General features: G+C 48.6%; 2 protein-coding genes across 4 annotated transcripts; both read right to left on the bottom strand.

The window, feature by feature from the left end:
• Window positions 1-155: 155 nt before the first annotated feature.
• Window positions 156-10,962, bottom strand: TAP2 (transporter 2, ATP binding cassette subfamily B member). 2 transcript variants are annotated; one of them, XM_054253851.2, is made up of 12 exons: window positions 10,842-10,962; window positions 9,920-10,413; window positions 9,716-9,830; window positions 7,833-7,963; window positions 7,345-7,550; window positions 4,200-4,397; window positions 3,915-4,043; window positions 2,170-2,358; window positions 1,813-1,986; window positions 1,479-1,638; window positions 994-1,127; window positions 156-625 (listed from the first exon to the last, which is right to left on the bottom strand). In XM_054253851.2, exons 2-12 carry the CDS (start codon window positions 10,407-10,409, stop codon window positions 446-448), a joined length of 2,106 nt encoding a protein of 701 aa, XP_054109826.2. In that variant the 5' UTR covers window positions 10,410-10,413; window positions 10,842-10,962; the 3' UTR covers window positions 156-445. The 2 variants fall into 2 exon arrangements, with proteins under 2 accessions (XP_054109826.2, XP_054109825.2); XM_054253850.2 differs by having other exon boundaries at window positions 991-1,127.
• Window positions 10,963-12,567: 1,605 nt separating this feature from the next.
• Window positions 12,568-15,826, bottom strand: PSMB8 (proteasome 20S subunit beta 8). 2 transcript variants are annotated; one of them, XM_035297652.3, is made up of 6 exons: window positions 15,640-15,826; window positions 14,774-14,921; window positions 14,504-14,615; window positions 13,972-14,101; window positions 13,369-13,573; window positions 12,568-12,895 (listed from the first exon to the last, which is right to left on the bottom strand). In XM_035297652.3, exons 1-6 carry the CDS (start codon window positions 15,784-15,786, stop codon window positions 12,807-12,809), a joined length of 831 nt encoding a protein of 276 aa, XP_035153543.3. In that variant the 5' UTR covers window positions 15,787-15,826; the 3' UTR covers window positions 12,568-12,806. The 2 variants fall into 2 exon arrangements, with proteins under 2 accessions (XP_035153543.3, XP_054109827.2); XM_054253852.2 differs by lacking the exon at window positions 15,640-15,826 and adding an exon at window positions 15,450-15,594.
• Between the last annotated feature and the right edge of the window lie 804 nt (window positions 15,827-16,630).

Here is a 16,630-nt window from a genome sequence, read left to right on the forward strand (position 1 = left end):
ATTTTTGGTTAATTTCTATCTCAAAATCAAACAAATAAATGGGACAGACAGCAAAATAGTTAACTATGGTTATCTCCGGCAAGTGAAACAATGGGTACTTTTTTATATTGTCTAAATTTTCTGTATGAATGTATATAGTCCAGGTAAAAAGGAAAGTATTTAAAATATATTTATTGTTTCACAAAATACTATTCATCATTAGGCAAAGCTCTAGTCACCAGGAAATTGTTTCCTGGACACAGACAGTCCCCCACCCCACCCCACCTCTCCACCCCTCTGCCCCACCCCACCCCTCCACCCCATCAAAAACACATAGGGTCTGAATCTCCATCGTGCCTGCAGCTCAGGAACAACTATCTGGCTGCACAGCTCTAGGGAAACTCAAAGCAAGAACAGCTCTGGGTCCTGGAGACGTCCCTGAGAAGGGCCCAGTATCCCTGGGGCCTCAGTCCATCAGCCACTGCTGTACCAGGTGGGAATAGAGGTCCTGCCCCTCCTGGAGCTGGGCAAGCTCCTGCAGCTTGCCCTCCTGGAGCACCAAGATCTGGTGGGCGCTCTGAACTGTCTGCAGCCTGTGAGCAATCACCAGCACCGTGCGGTCCCCACGGGAATTCCAGTCCTGCAGCTGAAGGGGTGATCACAGTGCCTCAGAAAGACAGGAATGAAATGGACACCATATCCACCTGGGCACCATCCCTTATAATGTAGGGCAAAGAGGTGTGAAATAAAAGAAGGTAGGAAAGGGCAGTAAATACAGGCCTAGACTGCCCTTCTCTCCCAGCTGTACTGCCACAGCTGGAGGAATGGAAGCCCAGGAGGAATCGGGGCTGCCTTCCCACCACCAGGTTCCATTCCCCAACCCCAAGAAGGCACAGACTCTTTCCACTAGTGGGTCCTTTGTCCTCCCTCTGCCCACTTCTGCACAGGCTGATCCTCCCAGCATGCCCCCTCCCAGGCCCCACTGTCCCCTGTCCCTCTCACGGTGCTCACCACCTGCTCGCACTGCACATCCAGGGCACTGGTGGCCTCATCCAGGATGAGGACCCGTGGGTCTCGCACGAGGGCCCGGGCAATGGCCAGACGTTGTTTCTGTCCCACAGCCAGCTGGCTTCCCTTCTCCCCTACATCTGAGGAAATGAGAGAAATTCCCTTCCTCAGATACAAGTGATGGAGACAAGATATCACAAGGAGGGACAAGTGCACACCAGGTACTTCCACTAGGACCTCGGGAGTGTGGGGAGGGCCATGGGATGGGGACCTGACAGGGCTGCCCACGTGGAGGGAGCACTACTGCTGCATTGCTCTCTGCAAACAAAGACTATTGATAACAGAGGCTGAAGAATTCAGGGTGTGGGGACTGGTGGAAAGGGCCGGGAAACAGCAAACATCAAGTTACAGGCACACAACCCTCACTACTAACAGTTAGTCTGATTTTCTCTTTTTACTGATGGAGCAGTTCTACAATCTGCAGAAGATACCTGTGTATATTCCATGCTTCATTTCCTGTATGAAGTCATCTGCGTGGGCAGCCCGGGCAGCTGCCATCACCTTATCATCTTCGCAGCTCTGCAGCCCGTAAGTAATGTTGCTCTTCACAGAACCCGAGAACAGCACAGGCTCCTGCCCAACTGAAACCACCTGTGCAGAGGGGACAGGGGCAGGGGACTATGTGTAAACCCCCAAGGCTGGGGCCCTCTTGTCCTCCCCACCTGCCTCCCTCAGCATGAACACCTGGTGCTTCTTCCCATGGATCTCCCATCCTCTCTGTACATGCTCCCCTCTCCTGTCCCTGTCTTCTCCCTCCTCACCCACCTGGCTGTGCAGGTAGCAGTGTTCATATTGCGAGATGGGCTTTCCATCCAGCAGCACCTGTCCCCCTGTGGGCTGGTACAGATTCTGCAGTAGGGCAGCCACTGTACTCTTCCCAGACCCATTGGGTCCCACCAGCGCTGTCACCTCACCAGGACGTAGGGTGAACGTCAGCCCCTAGAAAACCAGAAAAGCGTTAAAGGCCTGCCCCTTCTCCCTCAAAATCCCTCTGTTTCTCTTCCTAGCGGAGGCAAGATCAGCTTCTCAGAGGCAAGTGATCTACAGGCTGTGATGCCCAATTATACATTAGCAGCAGAGAGCAAGGGTCCGGGTTTCCTCCCCAGGGCCTCTTTCAGGCACCTTAAGCACAGGCTTGTCAGGGCGACTGGGATATGCAAAGGAGACATCTTGGAACTTCACAACCCCCTGCAGAGTGGTGGGGGCCAGTGTGCCAGGTGAGGGCAGGTTTGGCTGTCGGTCCAGGTAGGAGAAAACCTTCTCTGCAGCACCCACTTTGCTGAGCATATCCCCACAAATGAATACCAGGGTCTGGAAAACAGGGATGGGAAGGCCAATTAATCAAAGACACTCCCACCAGAGACCACCCTCCCAACTTCTCACACTCCACCCAACACCACACTGCTCCTCCTTCATATTCAATAGAGATTCTCCACCTTTAAATGGACAATTTGGATGGAATTTAAAACTGGCACCAATACCCCAGTGTTCCAATTTGCAATGTAAAGGACATACAGTCCATTCTCCTACCACAGCATTGCCTCTAGCCCCAGACCTTTTCAGTTACTGCTTCCTATTACTTGTGCCCAGCTCTGTCTTGCTTGACTAGATGGGGAACTCCTTAAATGCAGGCACTGTGCCCAATTCACCTTCATAGCCGTCAGAGTGCCGAGCGCAGTTCTCTACACAAAAAAGATGTTTATCAACTGTCTAGGAAATTGTTAAAATAATTCCCTGGATGAAGTAACTGTTTTTGAGAACTGGTAAATGTAGGAAGAAAACTAATGCTCACTCTCCCTTTCCTAATCAAACTGTACCACTGGGTAATGAAATGGCAGATGAGGGGAAGAAGTCTCCCTTCACAGATGTACTTCAGCTAACACATGAAGAATGGCAGAGTCTCTCCCTTGTGTAGCCCTAACTATGTCATCATGGATCTGGGTACTGCTCATCAGTGGCTGATGTTGCCACAAATAGAGAACCAAACATTGTGCGCCTCTTGGCGGAAGAATGCATCAGCACCTAAAAAAGTACTGTTGGGAAAAGAGAAAAAAACCCTCAATCTCACAAGTTTCAAGGTTTATCTATCAATAGACAGGAAATACAGAGGCAGAAGAGCACATAATACCACAGGGATTCAGTCAACAAAATCCATAAGAAACTCCACAGGACAAACAACCCATTTCTTCAGCAAATAAACTTTGCAAGGGAAAACTTTTAGAAAGATACATGGATAGATGGATGGATGGATGGACGGACGGATGGACGGACGGATGGATGGATGCATAGATAGATAGATAGATTATAGATAGATAGAGATTTAAAAGATGTATCAACCAATCACAATATGTGGACCTTTTTTTGGATCCTGATTCATGCAAAATATAATAAACACATTCACACACCTATATTACATAGATAACACAAGTGGAAATTTGACAACTGACTGTATTTGATGAATTTTAAGAATTATTGTTAATTTTTTGGTGTGATGATGGCTTTGCTGTTATATATACTTTTAAAGATGTTTATATTTTTTAAGAAACATACTGAAATATTTACAGATGAAACTATATAGTATCTTGGATTTGCTTCGGAATAATAGCAAATCCACGTTGCGCGGAAGTGGCTGGCGGTACAGATCAAACAAGATTGGGCATGAGTTGATCACTGTTAAAGCACAGGATGTATATGTGTGAGTTTGTAATATTATTTCGTCTCATTTAAAATTCTCCATAACAAAATCACTTGGGGTGTGTTTTGTTTTGTATTGTATTGTTAAAAGGATCAAATGAAGCCCAAGGCCCAGAAGGCCCGAGAGAAAAAGAGAGAGAGAAAAGGAGAGCATACTTGGATGTCTCACTCACATGCACATCGCTCCGCACGCTCTCCTGGTTGATCATAAAGGAAAGCAGGCTGCCCTGGGTGAGCTCCCCAGCCAGCATCTGCTGCAGCCCACAGCTGAGCATCAGCACCTGCACCCCCAAGTGCAGCACCTGGGAGAGGAGAAGAAAGAGATGAGGCTGAGAATCTTCCCATTCTTTCCCCGTGTCTGCCTCTATGAGACTGAGGTGAAAAGGACCCCAGAACCAGCTGTAGCTTCACCTTCCTTTTCCCTCCCCTTCTCCTGGGCTCCTCCCACAGCCACTCACCCTCTTTAAGAGCAGGTACAAGGCTTGTTCCTGGTCTCTCCGCCAGCACAGCTGCCGCCATTGTTCAAGGGCCTCTTTATAGCGACAGACCTCATGCTCCTCAGCACCAAAACTGCGAACAGTCTGCAGCCCTCCAACAGCCTCCCGCACCATCTGCCCCGCCCTGGCCACTGCATCCTGGATCTCCCGAAGCACTGCCTGGAAAAGAGGGTCAGCAGACACCGGGGCTGTTGTGGCAGAGGACAGCAGGCCCCCACATCTTATTTCAGCCCATGGGATGCTCCCCAGTCTACCTAAAAATACCAAACTGTAAACTGTTTCTTTCCCTCTTCCTTACTCTTCTTTCCAGAAGGAATAAGAGGGAACAAAATAACAGTGAACAAAGGGGGCCGGGCGCGGTGGCTCAAGCCTGTAATCTCAGCACTTTGGGAGGCTGAGGCACGTGGATCACTAGGTCAACAGATCGAGACCATCCTGGTCAATATGGTGAAACCCCATCTCTACTAAAAAAAAAAATACAAAAAAAATTAGCTGGGCACGGTGGCGCGTGCCTGTAATCCCAGCTACTCAGGATGCTGAGGCAGGAGAATTGCCTGAACCCAGGAGGCGGAGGCTGCGGTGAGCCGAGATCGTGCCATTGCACTCCAGCCTGGGTAACAAGAGCGAAACTCCGTCTCAAAAAAAAAAAGAGTGAACAAAGGAAGGAGGGAACAAAATATTGTTGAGCTCTCAGGGTTAGGTAGTATAGGAGATAAATGCAATTTTTTTAACCTTCATTTGAGGCAATTCTCCCATCCCCCGCATCCCATGTCTGAATCTGGAAGGAAGGGTTGTTTTCCCAAGATGCCACAGATAGTTAAGATAAGTGGAGATCTAATTCCAAATAAATCAGAGGCCTAAACATAAGAGCAAACACTATAAAACCCCTAAGAAAATGCAGGAGAAAAGCCTCATGCCACTAGCTTTGGTAATGATTTCTTGGATATGACACCAAAAACACAGGAAACAAAAAACAGATAAATCAGACTTCATCAAAATTTAAAACGTCTGTGCATCAAAGAACTCTGTCAACAAAATGAAAAAGCAACCATGAAATGCAAGCAAATATTTGCAAATCATAAATCTGATAAGGAATTAATATGCAAAATATATACCAAACTCCCACAACTCAAAAAAAATCAAAAAATGGGCAAAGAACTTATATTCTTTAAAAAAAGATGCAAAAATGGCCAAAAAGCATACCAAAAAGTGCTCAGCGGTTACCAATCATTAGGGAAATGCAAATCAAAACCACAAAGAGATAATCCTAATCACCTAATCACCACCATTAGGATGGCTATTAAAAAAAAAAAGACAACAGAATGAGGATGGGGAGAAACTGGAAACCTAATGCACTGCTAGTGGGAATTTAAAATGGTGCTGCCGCTACGGTGATTTGATATGGCCTGGCTGTGTCCCTACCCAAATCTCACCTTGAATTCCCATGAAAGGTAATTGAATGATGGAGGCAAGTCTTTCCCTTGCTGTTCTTGTCGTAGTGAATAAGTCTCACAACATCTGATGGTTTTAAAAAGAGGAGTTCCCGTGCACTAGCTCCCTTTCCTCTTGCCTGCTACCATGGGAGACACATCTTTCACCTCCCACCATGATTATGAGGTCTTCCCAGCTACATGGAACTGTAAGTCCAATAAACCTCTTTCTTTTGTAAATCGCCCAGTCTTGGGTAGGTCTTTATCAGCAGCATAAAAAATGGACTAATAATGGTTCCTCAAAAATTTTAAAATAGAATCGCCATGTGATCCAGCAATTCCACTTCTAAGTATACATCCAAAAGAACCAACAGCAGGGTCTCAAACAGGTATTTGTACACTTGTGTCCACAGCTGCATAATTCACAACAGCCAAAAGGTGGAAACCATGCAAATGTCCATTGACAGATGAATGGATAAGCAAAATGTGATATATGCACACAACAGAATTATTTATTATGCTCCCTTAAAAGGGAGGAAATTCTAACACATGCTACAATATGGATGAGCCCTGAAGACATTTTGCTAAGTAAAATAAGTCAGTCACAAAAAGACAAATAGTGTATGGTTCCACCTATGTACAGTGCCCGGAGTCATCAAATTCATGGAGACAGAGGTAGAACGACGGCGGTCAGGGGCCAGGGGTTGGAGGTAGTAGGGAGTTACTATTTGGTGGGTACAGAGTTTCATTTTAGGAAGATGAAAAATGTTCTGGAAATGGATGGTGATGATGGTTGCCCAATAACAATGCAGGTTTCTTAGATGTCACCGCACTGTACACTTCAAATGGTTAACGTGGTAAATTTTATGTTACGTATGTTTTACCACAATATAAGAGAAAAAGAGAAGGTGGGCCGGGTGCGGTGGCTCACGCCTGTAATCCCAGCACTTTGGGAGGCCGAGGCGGGTGAATCACGAGGTCAAGAGATCGAGACCATCCTGGTCAACATGGTGAAACCCCGTCTCTACTAAAAATACAAAAAATTAGCTGGGCACGGTGGCGCGTGCCTGTAATCCCAGCTACTCGGGAGGCTGAGGCAGGAGAATTGCCTGAACCCAGGAGGCAGAGGTAGCGGTGAGCCGAGATCACGCCATTGCACTCCAGCCTGGGTAACAAGAGCCAAACTCCGTCTCAAAAAAAAAAAAAGAGAAGGTGGAGCTGACATTCAGACTCAGGACTTCCCAGCGACACCTCTTTTCCCTGTTCTGCATCCAGACTTCTGCTGATTTTAAAGGGAAAACTCCCTACCTAAAACCCTCTAAGAAATCATTTTTAATCTCTGCAGGAGGAAAGGAGGATGTAGAGACTCATTTGAGAGGCTAATGAAAAGTTTTTCCCTATCGTCTCCCCTCCCTCTTCCCTCTTCCACGCATTCTCTCACACACTTTTACATTTTTGCTTGCAGTTCTGGAGAATCATAAACCTTCTGAACTCGAATATCCATTGTTGGATGGCTGGATAAGCAAAATGTGGTATATACATACAATATACCTTCCCCCACTACAGGCTGAGAAGAGACCATCTCTCTCTAGAAGATCCTCTAGCCACAAATGTGGAAGCCTCCTCACCTGTCAGTTTTATTCTCCCCTTGCGGGTTCCCTTACACGAGCACTCACCTGATGGCGGGCGTTGTACACCTTTTCAGCTGCTATTATGAAGGGCATGTCCAGCAGGGAAAGGAAGGTGAGTCGAGGCGATATGCTGAGCATGAAGCCATACAGCCCCACCACTTTCACCAAGCTTCGCAAGAGCACATTGGCATTAAAAGGAAGCCAGTTACTCATCAGGGTGGTATCCGAGCTCAGCCGTGAGTTCAGCTCCCCTAAGAAGGACAGAGCAGGTAAAGAAAGGCAACCATGTGTACTGCAGGGTTCCCAGAAACTCCCTCCTGACCATCCCTCTGACACAGCCCTCTCCTCTGAACACCCTCCTTCACTTGTGGAGAGGGATAGTAGAGGCCATTTCTCCACCCTGTCCCAAAAGAGAGAAAAGCATCCTCAGGCCCTGGCACATGGGTGAAGGCAGGAGGAGAGGCTGTGGGTGGAGGGTCACTGAGGGGCAAGGGATGACCATGGGAATCCCAGACCTGGACTCCAGGCCCCACCTGTCTTAGTCTCCTGAAAGAAACCAAGGTCCTGGCGCAGCAGGGAGGAGAAAAGCTGCTCCCGGATCCGCAAGTTGATTCTAGACATGGTGTACGTGAAGCAGCCTCCTCTGCAGCCTGCAGACAGTGAGCTGCCGGGTAGGAGAATGAGGGGAGAAGGAGGTGCAGAGAAGGAGCAAGCCAGCGGGTGAAACAGACAGAGGAGCAAGCCAGGAGTGCAGAGAGGCACAAAGTCGGGGGAAAGTTTGCCAGGAGAGGCAAAAGGGAAAGAAATGAAAGACAGACACAGAGAGAGAGAAGAGGTAAAGAATGCACAGAGGAAGAAGAAAGGGAAGACATGGTGAGCTAGATGTGGGAACAAAATCATAACACGTACAAATTCACAAGTATTTATGGAGTGCACTCTGTACTAGACACAGTAGAAGACTCCAATCAGGGTGAAAAGATATTGTGAAAACAAATATCCCAGTGCTTGCTTCTGTCCTGGCCTCCCTCGGGCTTATCCCTCTGTGTGTCTCCTCTGCACTGGTCTCCTTCCTGCCCCATACCCAAAGCCCTTCTCTGTCATCAGATACTTCGTCATTGGAACTGCAGTAATAAACTCCATCCCCACCATTCTCTGGAGCCTCAGAGTCATGTGGTTCCCATCTTTCATCCTTCAAGATGGAGAATTCCTCTTAGACCAACTACATGTCTACAATAAAATGTAGAGGAAAAAATATACAAGCGGGCATTTTAAAAAGTATAGGTGTCTAATACAAATTTAGTTACCATATTGAAGAGTCGCTTGGAATAGTCAGACATGATATAATGAGGGTTTGGCCTTTGATGTGGGATGTGTTCTGAGAAATGTGTCATCGGATGGCTTCACCGTTGTGCGAACATCATAGAACGTACTTACACAAACCTTGATGTCAGAGCCTACAGCACACCTAGGCCATGCAGTTAAGCCTCTTGCTCCTAGGCTACAAATCTGTACAACATATGACTGCACCTAACACTGTAGGCGACTGTAACACAGAGGTAGATATTTGTGATTTGGAAACATAGAAAAGGTACAGTAAAAATATGGTGTTATAATCTTGTGGGTCCACCATCTTATATGTGGCCCCTCATTGACCTAAACATCACCATGCAGTGATTACTGTAGTTTCAGCAGAAAGCAGCCAGGATGGAATGAAGGCACAATGGAGAAGTGGTTTTGAAGGTATTCTAAATTAAGTATGACCATAGAAATAGAGACATTCAGGCAGGCGGGGATTGGGGTAAGGCGAGGGCCCATCTGCTGAAACTTTGCACCCCAGGTGCCTCACTCACCTCATCCCAGTCCCAGACCTATCAAACAGTTTGTTTGTTTGAGTATGTCTAGAAAGAGAAGGGAAAGTAAGCGAAGGGAAAAGAGTAGTGATTCTGGAAAGAAAGGTGATGAGCCTCAGAGAAGGATCTTCAGGGATTGGCAAGATGAATCTGGAAAGAAGAGTGGCGGGAGAAGCATGCCCATCCCGAGGAGAGAGTGAGCCTGGAGAGATACTCTACAGACAGACTCAGGGATAGGAGGTAGGAGACAGAAAGAACGGGAATCTCATGGGCCTGGGAATGGTGAGAAACAGCTGAGAGACATTCCATCTGACACTTAAATGCCTTTTGTACTACTTCACTCAACTTGTACCTATAATAAGATCAGATCGACTTGGAAGATACTGGATGCACAGGAATGAAGAAATGAATGAATAGATGAAAGAGAATAGTGACTACATTCGCCATATTTTAGTTTAAGTATTTTTGTGCTTTGTGCCTGAAAGGGCCTGGAAATGGAGTTAGGGAAGTGAAGACCCATGCCATTTTTTGGAGCTAGCAAGTGGAACCGGCTGCCCATCACCTACCTGACAAAGGAGAAGAGGCACATGAAGAAGATGGCACTGGCAAAGGCATGGGGGTCAAAATCGCCTCCAAGGATGTCAATCACACGACCAGTATAGTGAGGGATTAATGTCTCACCTGAAAGAGGCATGAAAAATAGTACATGAATGTGCTGGTACCCAGGCCCATCTCCCGCCTCCAACTCCCAACGTCCTCTCCTGACTCACCCAAGACAGCAAGGGCAAGGAAGAAGATAGCGGCAATGACGAAAGGCAGGTCCGGCCTGGAGAGCTTCAGCAGCCTCCACATCAAGACTTTGTTCTTGTCCTGGGCCTCCGTCTCCTGGGCTCCAGGAGGGCTCAGCACAGCCCACAGTGACCAGCTGAGCCCCGCGGCCCCATACCCCACCAGCAGCCAGCTCCAAGCGGCTGAAGCGACTCTCGCTGGGGGAACACTTGAGGCCCCCGCGACCAGGGCTCTCAGGGAGACAGTCAGGGGAGTGGCCAGGCAGAGTGGGGGCAGCAGGGTCCCCACAAATCCCAGTAGCCCTGTTAGCTTTAGCAGCCCCCACAGCCCTCCCAGCCTCACGGTCCCCTCCAGCCATAGTCCTGGCAGCCCTTGAGGAAGCAAAGTCCCCAGAGGGCCCTGCAACAGCCACAGTAAAGCCGCGTCCACCAGCAGCAGAGAGGTCCAGGGTCTCAGGTCAGGGAGCGGCATGACCCTGTCAAAGGGGAAGAGATGAGAAATTACGGTAGTTGAATCCCAGTCCTTGTCCCCGCCCTCCTACCCGCCCTCCTTCCCGCCCGCCTCCGCCCAACCCGTCCTTCGGTTTCTCATTTTATCCTATTCGACCCTGAGAGCTCCCCTGGGCAACCGGTTCTCATCCGTACACCCCGCCTACGACAGACAGCTTTCTGCCTGTCTAGGGAGCTGGAAGCATGACCATCAGGAGTCTCGTGCTTTAAAAAAAAAAAAAAAAATCCCCGGGTCCCCACCCCCACCCCCGCCTGCCGCGGTGAGCTAAGCGGTCCGGGCTCTGCTCCCTCCTACCGCCCCGTGCAGAGGGACGGGGAAGCTGGGTGACCAAGTGGCAAGTGGCTTGGGCTGCGTCCATCTTGGTGCTCCAGGTTCCCCTCTGCACCAACTCACCAGCCGCGGCGGGGAGACTGCAGCTCCGGGGCTTCTGCTTTAGCGCGGAGGTCCTCTCCGTCTCTCCCAACTTCGCTAACTGCTCTGGTCCAGCAGCCGCGCTCAGCCTGGGCGGGCGTCTGGGCTCGGGCAGCTTTCGCTTTCGCTTCCCCAGCGGAGGCTTTCATTGTGGGCGGGGCCGCCGGCAGGGGGCGCGCGAGACCCGCAGACAGTCAACAGGAGCCCGAAATCCGGTTCGCACGGCCCAGGCCTGCGGTGAGTCGCACTCACCCTTAGCGGCGGTTACTCTGGGATATAAAACTGCAAAAAATGTTTCTTTGTCATTAAGTAAAATACAGTTGTTTCAGGACAACTTTATCTGTTGTCTTTACTTTGTAACTGGAGAATCAGTAGATTTTCTCAAAGTTACTACTTCAACCTCTGAGCCTACTATGAAGAAGGGCTGCTCTCTTCTCCCAAGCAATCTCCAGTTTGAGGCTAGCGAAAAATAAGCCCGGCTCTCCTAAATAGAAGGTTCCAACCACACTCACCAGGCCAAAGGGGAATTCCACGTACACATTTGGCATTTAGGAGGCCCTGATCTTTTATCTTCATCCATCCTTCTCAGCGGAGCACCTTGAGCTAGCGCAGGTTCAGATGCCTCTAAGCCTGTACTCCAGATTCTGCTGGGAGCACCTTCGGCCTGTGAGGGAAATGCACGGTACTGGGCTTTGGTTCTTGTTCTATTTTAACACTGTTTAGAACAGTAATCGGGTTTCTACATGTCCTTCCTGACCCAGAGCCTACCTATGCAACAGAAAAATATGTTTATTCCAGAAAGGACTCCTGATTGAAACCACCTCGCAAACTGAAAACAAAACAAAACAAAATCCCCAAAGGAAGGGTCACTTGGATTCCAAATCACCGTTTTGAAATGTTATTTGTGTGTCTACCAGTGAGTCAAAGTGTAAAATAGTGGTGGGGGAGAGGGGGTTATTTTAAGTAGGGGCTCGCTAAAGTTTTACAACTCTATTCATTCTGGCATTTTAAGAATCTCTCCCTAGTGAAAAAAGCTCCGTGCTCAGCTGCTTCCTACTTTGAAGCATTTGTTTCCTTTAGTCTTTGGAAAGTGACGTGGCCCATAGTTCCAGCGTGATTTCAAAAATCTCATGATGTGTGTCTCTTTCTTTTAACCTGGGTTTTTACATTTTCCCCACACTCCCCACTTAAGGGAGCCCTCCTGATCTCTTCTTCCTCTCAAATTATAGTCCCGTCATCTTGCAAATCAGCATGACACATCATGAAATGGGAACCCTAATGTCTGTCCATATTCAATATCTCCCAAGTGTTATTTGGGGTAAATGGTATGGTGTTTAGGATTGCCATATTAAGGTGAAGTGGAAGCTTTTTCATCCCACTCTATAAAGTCAAAAACAGCTATACTAGGTGCCCTATTCCCTGTTCCCCAAACCATTAACAGTGGACCACACAGGAGTCTCCAGGTATCTCTCTATGGAAAGGACCCTAACCTACATGAAATTGCAAACAAGTGTCCATGGACAAAAATGAACAACATTCCTGCAGTCTTGGAGAGATGAGTGTGGAAGGAAACTCCAGAAAGAAATACGTGGTGAAGCCACATTTCTGAGACAGGGGTTGAGTCCCTTCCCCAGAAAAAGCATCTCTTTATTTCCTGTCCCACCCAGCAACCACAGGCCCAACCCCACTAAGCCACAAGACAAAGGCATTTATAACCGTTTCTCTTTATTCTACTTAGTTGGGCACCAAGAAATTTCCCCTGGGGAAACGCTCGTTCAAATAGAGAACACACCGAAGATGCACTACACCAGCCTCCTCCGGCTGCTGAGCAGGTACTTTCTCTTTGGCTCAAGCTGGGCCTCATCTTCTCCGGGGGCTTAACATGGCTCAGGTCTCTGATCGGCCAAGCCCTCCCGGAGGAGGCCTGCCCAGATGCCACCACCACTATTACTGATTGGCTTCCCGGTACCGGTGCAGCAGGTCACTGACGTCTGTACTTTCTACTTTCACCCAACCATCTTCCTTCATGTGGTACACTGGGCAAATGAGAAAAGAGCACGGAGTCACCTTTCACCTCAATTCCTGTCAATGGTGTTATGCTAAAGGCAGCAACAAGATGCATGTGCAGGCTTAAACCCATATGATTGGGCCTTCAATGCCCTTCTTCTGATTCTGAAAATTTCCTCCCTACCATTCTGCCTCCTTTGAGTCTCTCAATCTTTTTTTTAATTAATTTATTTTTTCTGAGACAGAGTCCTGCTCTGTGGCCCCAGACTACAGTGCAACAGCACAATCTCGGCTCCCTGCAACCTCCACCTCCCCAGTTCAAACAATTCTCCTGCCTCAGCCTCCCAAGTAGCTGGAATGACTGGTGCCCATCACCACGCCAGGCTAGTTTTTGTATTTTTAGTAGAGATGGGGTTTCACCATGTTGGCCAGGCTGGCTCTCAATCTTAAATCACCCTCCCGACCCCTCCCAGGCATGGCGATGGGAACATTGGTCTCTTACTATTAACAACGCCTCCAGAATAGCTGTCTCTGTGAGTGGCATGAGCAATAGCCCTGCGGGCAAGGTCATAGGCCTCTTCAGGGCTAAGATTAGGCCGATAGCCACTGTCCATGACCCCGTAGGCATAAGTGTTCCCACTACCAGTGGAGAACATATTTCCTGAGAGCCGAGTCCCATTTTCATCCACATAGTAGAGTCCAGGACCCTATAAGATGAAAAATTTCAGGCTGAAATTGGAGAGGGAAATGTTGGCAACATAAAGGTTCAAATGTGAGTCATAAAAAGTGGACAAAAGAATGAATATTACCGCAAGAACATTGGAAATAAGAGAGCACTTTGGTAAAGTCATAGAACTTTAGAAATAAAAAAGGAAAAACAAACTTGAAATTAACTATTTGACAAAAGAGACAAGCTTACAAAACACATACAATGATCCATATCTGGACCAATAAATAGTCCACAGATATACGGGAACAGTTCTATACCGGAGCATTCTATATGCCATGCATCTTGTCAGGGAGGGAGTAGGAGTATATGATGGGAAGCAGATCTGTCATCCATGGGAAACATGGTGGGGGAACATGGAGAAGGAAGAGCACCCACCTTCTTATCCCAGCCACAGATCATACTGCCCATAGAGAGGCCCATGCCCCGGTACTGGCACATCATGTTGGACAGCAGCTTGGAGGCTGCGGACACTGAAATGCGTTCTCCATTCCGCAGATAGTACAGCCTGGGTGAGGACAGGGTGGAGGGGAAGGAAGGTTAGCTTTTTCCAACTCGATAGGGCAGGAAATTATTGAAGAGATAAGCATTGGAAAGGAATTATTTTGCAGAATCTAAAGATCAGAAACAATTTTGGAATTTGAAGTATCTGAAACATACTAAGGCAGCCTAGTAAATGATACTATCCCACCAGGGTAGATGTGTCAGTGCTAAATAACTGACATATCTGGTTTATGAGTGGGGCACAGGATGAGATTTGGGAGAAGGTTCTTATCATCAAAAGGCTGTTTTGTGAAATATACTATAAGCACTAAGAGGGACCACATGGGACAAGAGTGCGGAGCAATGATCTGAGAGATCCAGGGATTAACCACTAGACTAAGAAAGGAAAATGAGAGGCCTCACTTACCTGCATTCCTTGGCCAGCAGGCGCTCCCAGTACTGACAGTCTGCTGCACAACCAGACATGGTGCCAAGCAGGTAAGGGTTAATCTCAATCACCTTGTTCACCCGTAAGGTAGCTGGAAGAAGATGGAGTTTGGGGAGAGAAAAGATGACCTCACAAATCCCCCAGTGTGTCCTAAATCAATATCCACTTCCACTTTGCTGCAGAGTTGAGCTCCTGCAGAAAGGAAAGCCCAGATCCCCAGATTCTGCCTGCTGGAGCATATACACTCACCAATGTAGGACCCAGCTGAGGCCCGAGAATCCACTGCTGCAATCACTCCATGCTGGAACTTGAAGGCGAGCGTGGTGGTGCCATGGGCCATCTCAATCTGAACGTTCCTTTCTTCGTCCCCACATAGGGACTGGAAGAATTCTGTGGGCTGATAAGAGAAAAGAGGTAGAGAAAGGCGATGAAAAATTCTGTAGTAAGAGGCTCCAGGAAATGGTTTCAGAGAGTATGAGGGTGAGGAGATATGCAGAAATTGTCTAACCATCAATAAATGAAACAACAAATTAGAAGAAATGGCTTGGAGAAGGAAAAGAAGAGGCATAATAGAAATAAAGGCAAGCACATGTTACCATTACTAAAAAATTTTGAGAGTGACTTTAAGGGTTTCTTCCATGCATAACTCATTTGACTCTCACAAAACACATTTAGTAACAGTATCCTCATTTTACAGAAGAGGGACTTGGGACCTATACTAAGTTACTTGTTCTAAGTCACTCAACAGAGAGTTGCTGAGAGGAAGCTAGCAGGCAAAGTTCATAGGTTTTCCAAGACACTACACAGCTCCTATATCATGTGATAACCCATGAAAAAGGCTCCACGATTTGTCTGTGGACAAGGGCAGGAAAGCTCTCTTTTCTTCCCTTGGGAGCCCCCACTTCACCTGTAACTCTGTCCTAACCTGCATTTCCTCCTCTCAGGCGCCATCCCCACATGGCCTCTTCCTTCGGTCTGGCGCTCTCCAGGACTGAAGGCTGCCCCCAAACCGGTCCCCTATGCTCCCGCGCTCCCGCTGTCTTCTCCTCTCAGGCGACCATCTACTTCTCAGCGCCCGCCTCCCGGCATCCCCGGGGATCCCTTACAGCCCCGACCTGCATTCCTCGGGGTAAGGCGAGCTCTGGAGATCGCAGGGAGAAACTGTACTGTCCCGGGTCCGAGCGACTCCGGCTTCCAGCAACCGGGAGAGCCCATTCCGGCCTCTGCCCTCTGGGGGCTCCGCATACATCCAGTAGCGCCATGACTACACTGCACCCGGAGGTCTGTCGGCTCTCGGAGAAGGAAGTGAAAGCGAAAGCCACAGATCTAAGGGGAGGGAACCAGAATCTTTTCCACATCCCCCTGCCTTTTCCGAGAAAAGGACAATTAGTGCCTGGACCAGGACTATCACACTGGGGGATTGGATTCTGTGCTCTGCCTTAATGGGGGTCGGGGGAAATGATGGGTCAAGGACTGTAGGAAGAAAGCAAGAAAGCGACGGGCACCTGCAGAAGCCCCCTTGGTGATGGGTTACAGTGAGAGGCACCTCCAGGGCCGAGCAACCGCTGGAAACAAGGGTGAGTAGGGTCGTGTCATCTAAAGGCGCAGCCTCAACCGGAAAGCTGGAAGTCAACAGGAGCTGGGAGCAGTTTCAAGTGGGGTGAGGGTTCCCATGACCATCACGCTACAACACCGGGAGGGACAGGAGGGACGGGCAGAGTCTTGGGAACAGGTCCTGGGGCAACTGCAGCAAAATATACCCGCCGCGTGTGGGGGAAGAGGGCTCCAGGGAGAGGACGCAGTCTCTGAATCTTTCCACGAGGTCCCTCCTAGGGTCCCTCCCGGTTCAACGCTCTCCTAACCCTTAGTCAACCACAAGAGCCCTTTCTGCCCGCCCTTCCTCGCACTGCTCTCTGCTTAGCTGAGCACTGCGGAGTTTAAGGCATCTGAACCCCGCCTCTCTTTGCAACCTGTGTTGGCCTCATCTGCCCAGCAACTGTTGACGTCACACGACCCGGGCCTCCCTGAATAGGAGAGATTTACTAGACAACCCCGCCCACTGTTGGGAGGTTTCTCCAACATGCTCCGCTTCCGAGCCTGGTGAGC

Source organism: Callithrix jacchus, chromosome 4 (assembly GCF_049354715.1).
Source record: "Callithrix jacchus isolate 240 chromosome 4, calJac240_pri, whole genome shotgun sequence".
Classification (NCBI taxonomy): domain Eukaryota; kingdom Metazoa; phylum Chordata; class Mammalia; order Primates; family Cebidae; genus Callithrix; species Callithrix jacchus.

Bases quoted from the DNA above. Each gene is read 5' to 3' on its own strand.
- TAP2 (XM_054253850.2), bottom strand. From the start codon at position 10,409: ATGCCGCTCCCTGACCTGAGACCCTGGACCTCTCTGCTGCTGGTGGAC. The intron at 1,987-2,169 runs GTGCCTGAAAGA...CTGGTTTTCTAG, and splicing joins CTGACAAGCCTGTGCTTAAG to GGGCTGACGTTCACCCTACG. The intron at 626-990 runs GTGAGCACCGTG...TCACCCCTTCAG, and splicing joins ATGTGCAGTGCGAGCAGGTG to CTGCAGGACTGGAATTCCCG.
- PSMB8 (XM_035297652.3), bottom strand. From the start codon at position 15,786: ATGGCGCTACTGGATGTATGCGGAGCCCCCAGAGGGCAGAGGCCGGAA. The intron at 14,616-14,773 runs GTGAGTGTATAT...ATCTTCTTCCAG, and splicing joins CTCAGCTGGGTCCTACATTG to CTACCTTACGGGTGAACAAG. The intron at 12,896-13,368 runs GTAAGAGACCAA...TCATTTGCCCAG, and splicing joins TTCTGGAGGCGTTGTTAATA to TGTACCACATGAAGGAAGAT.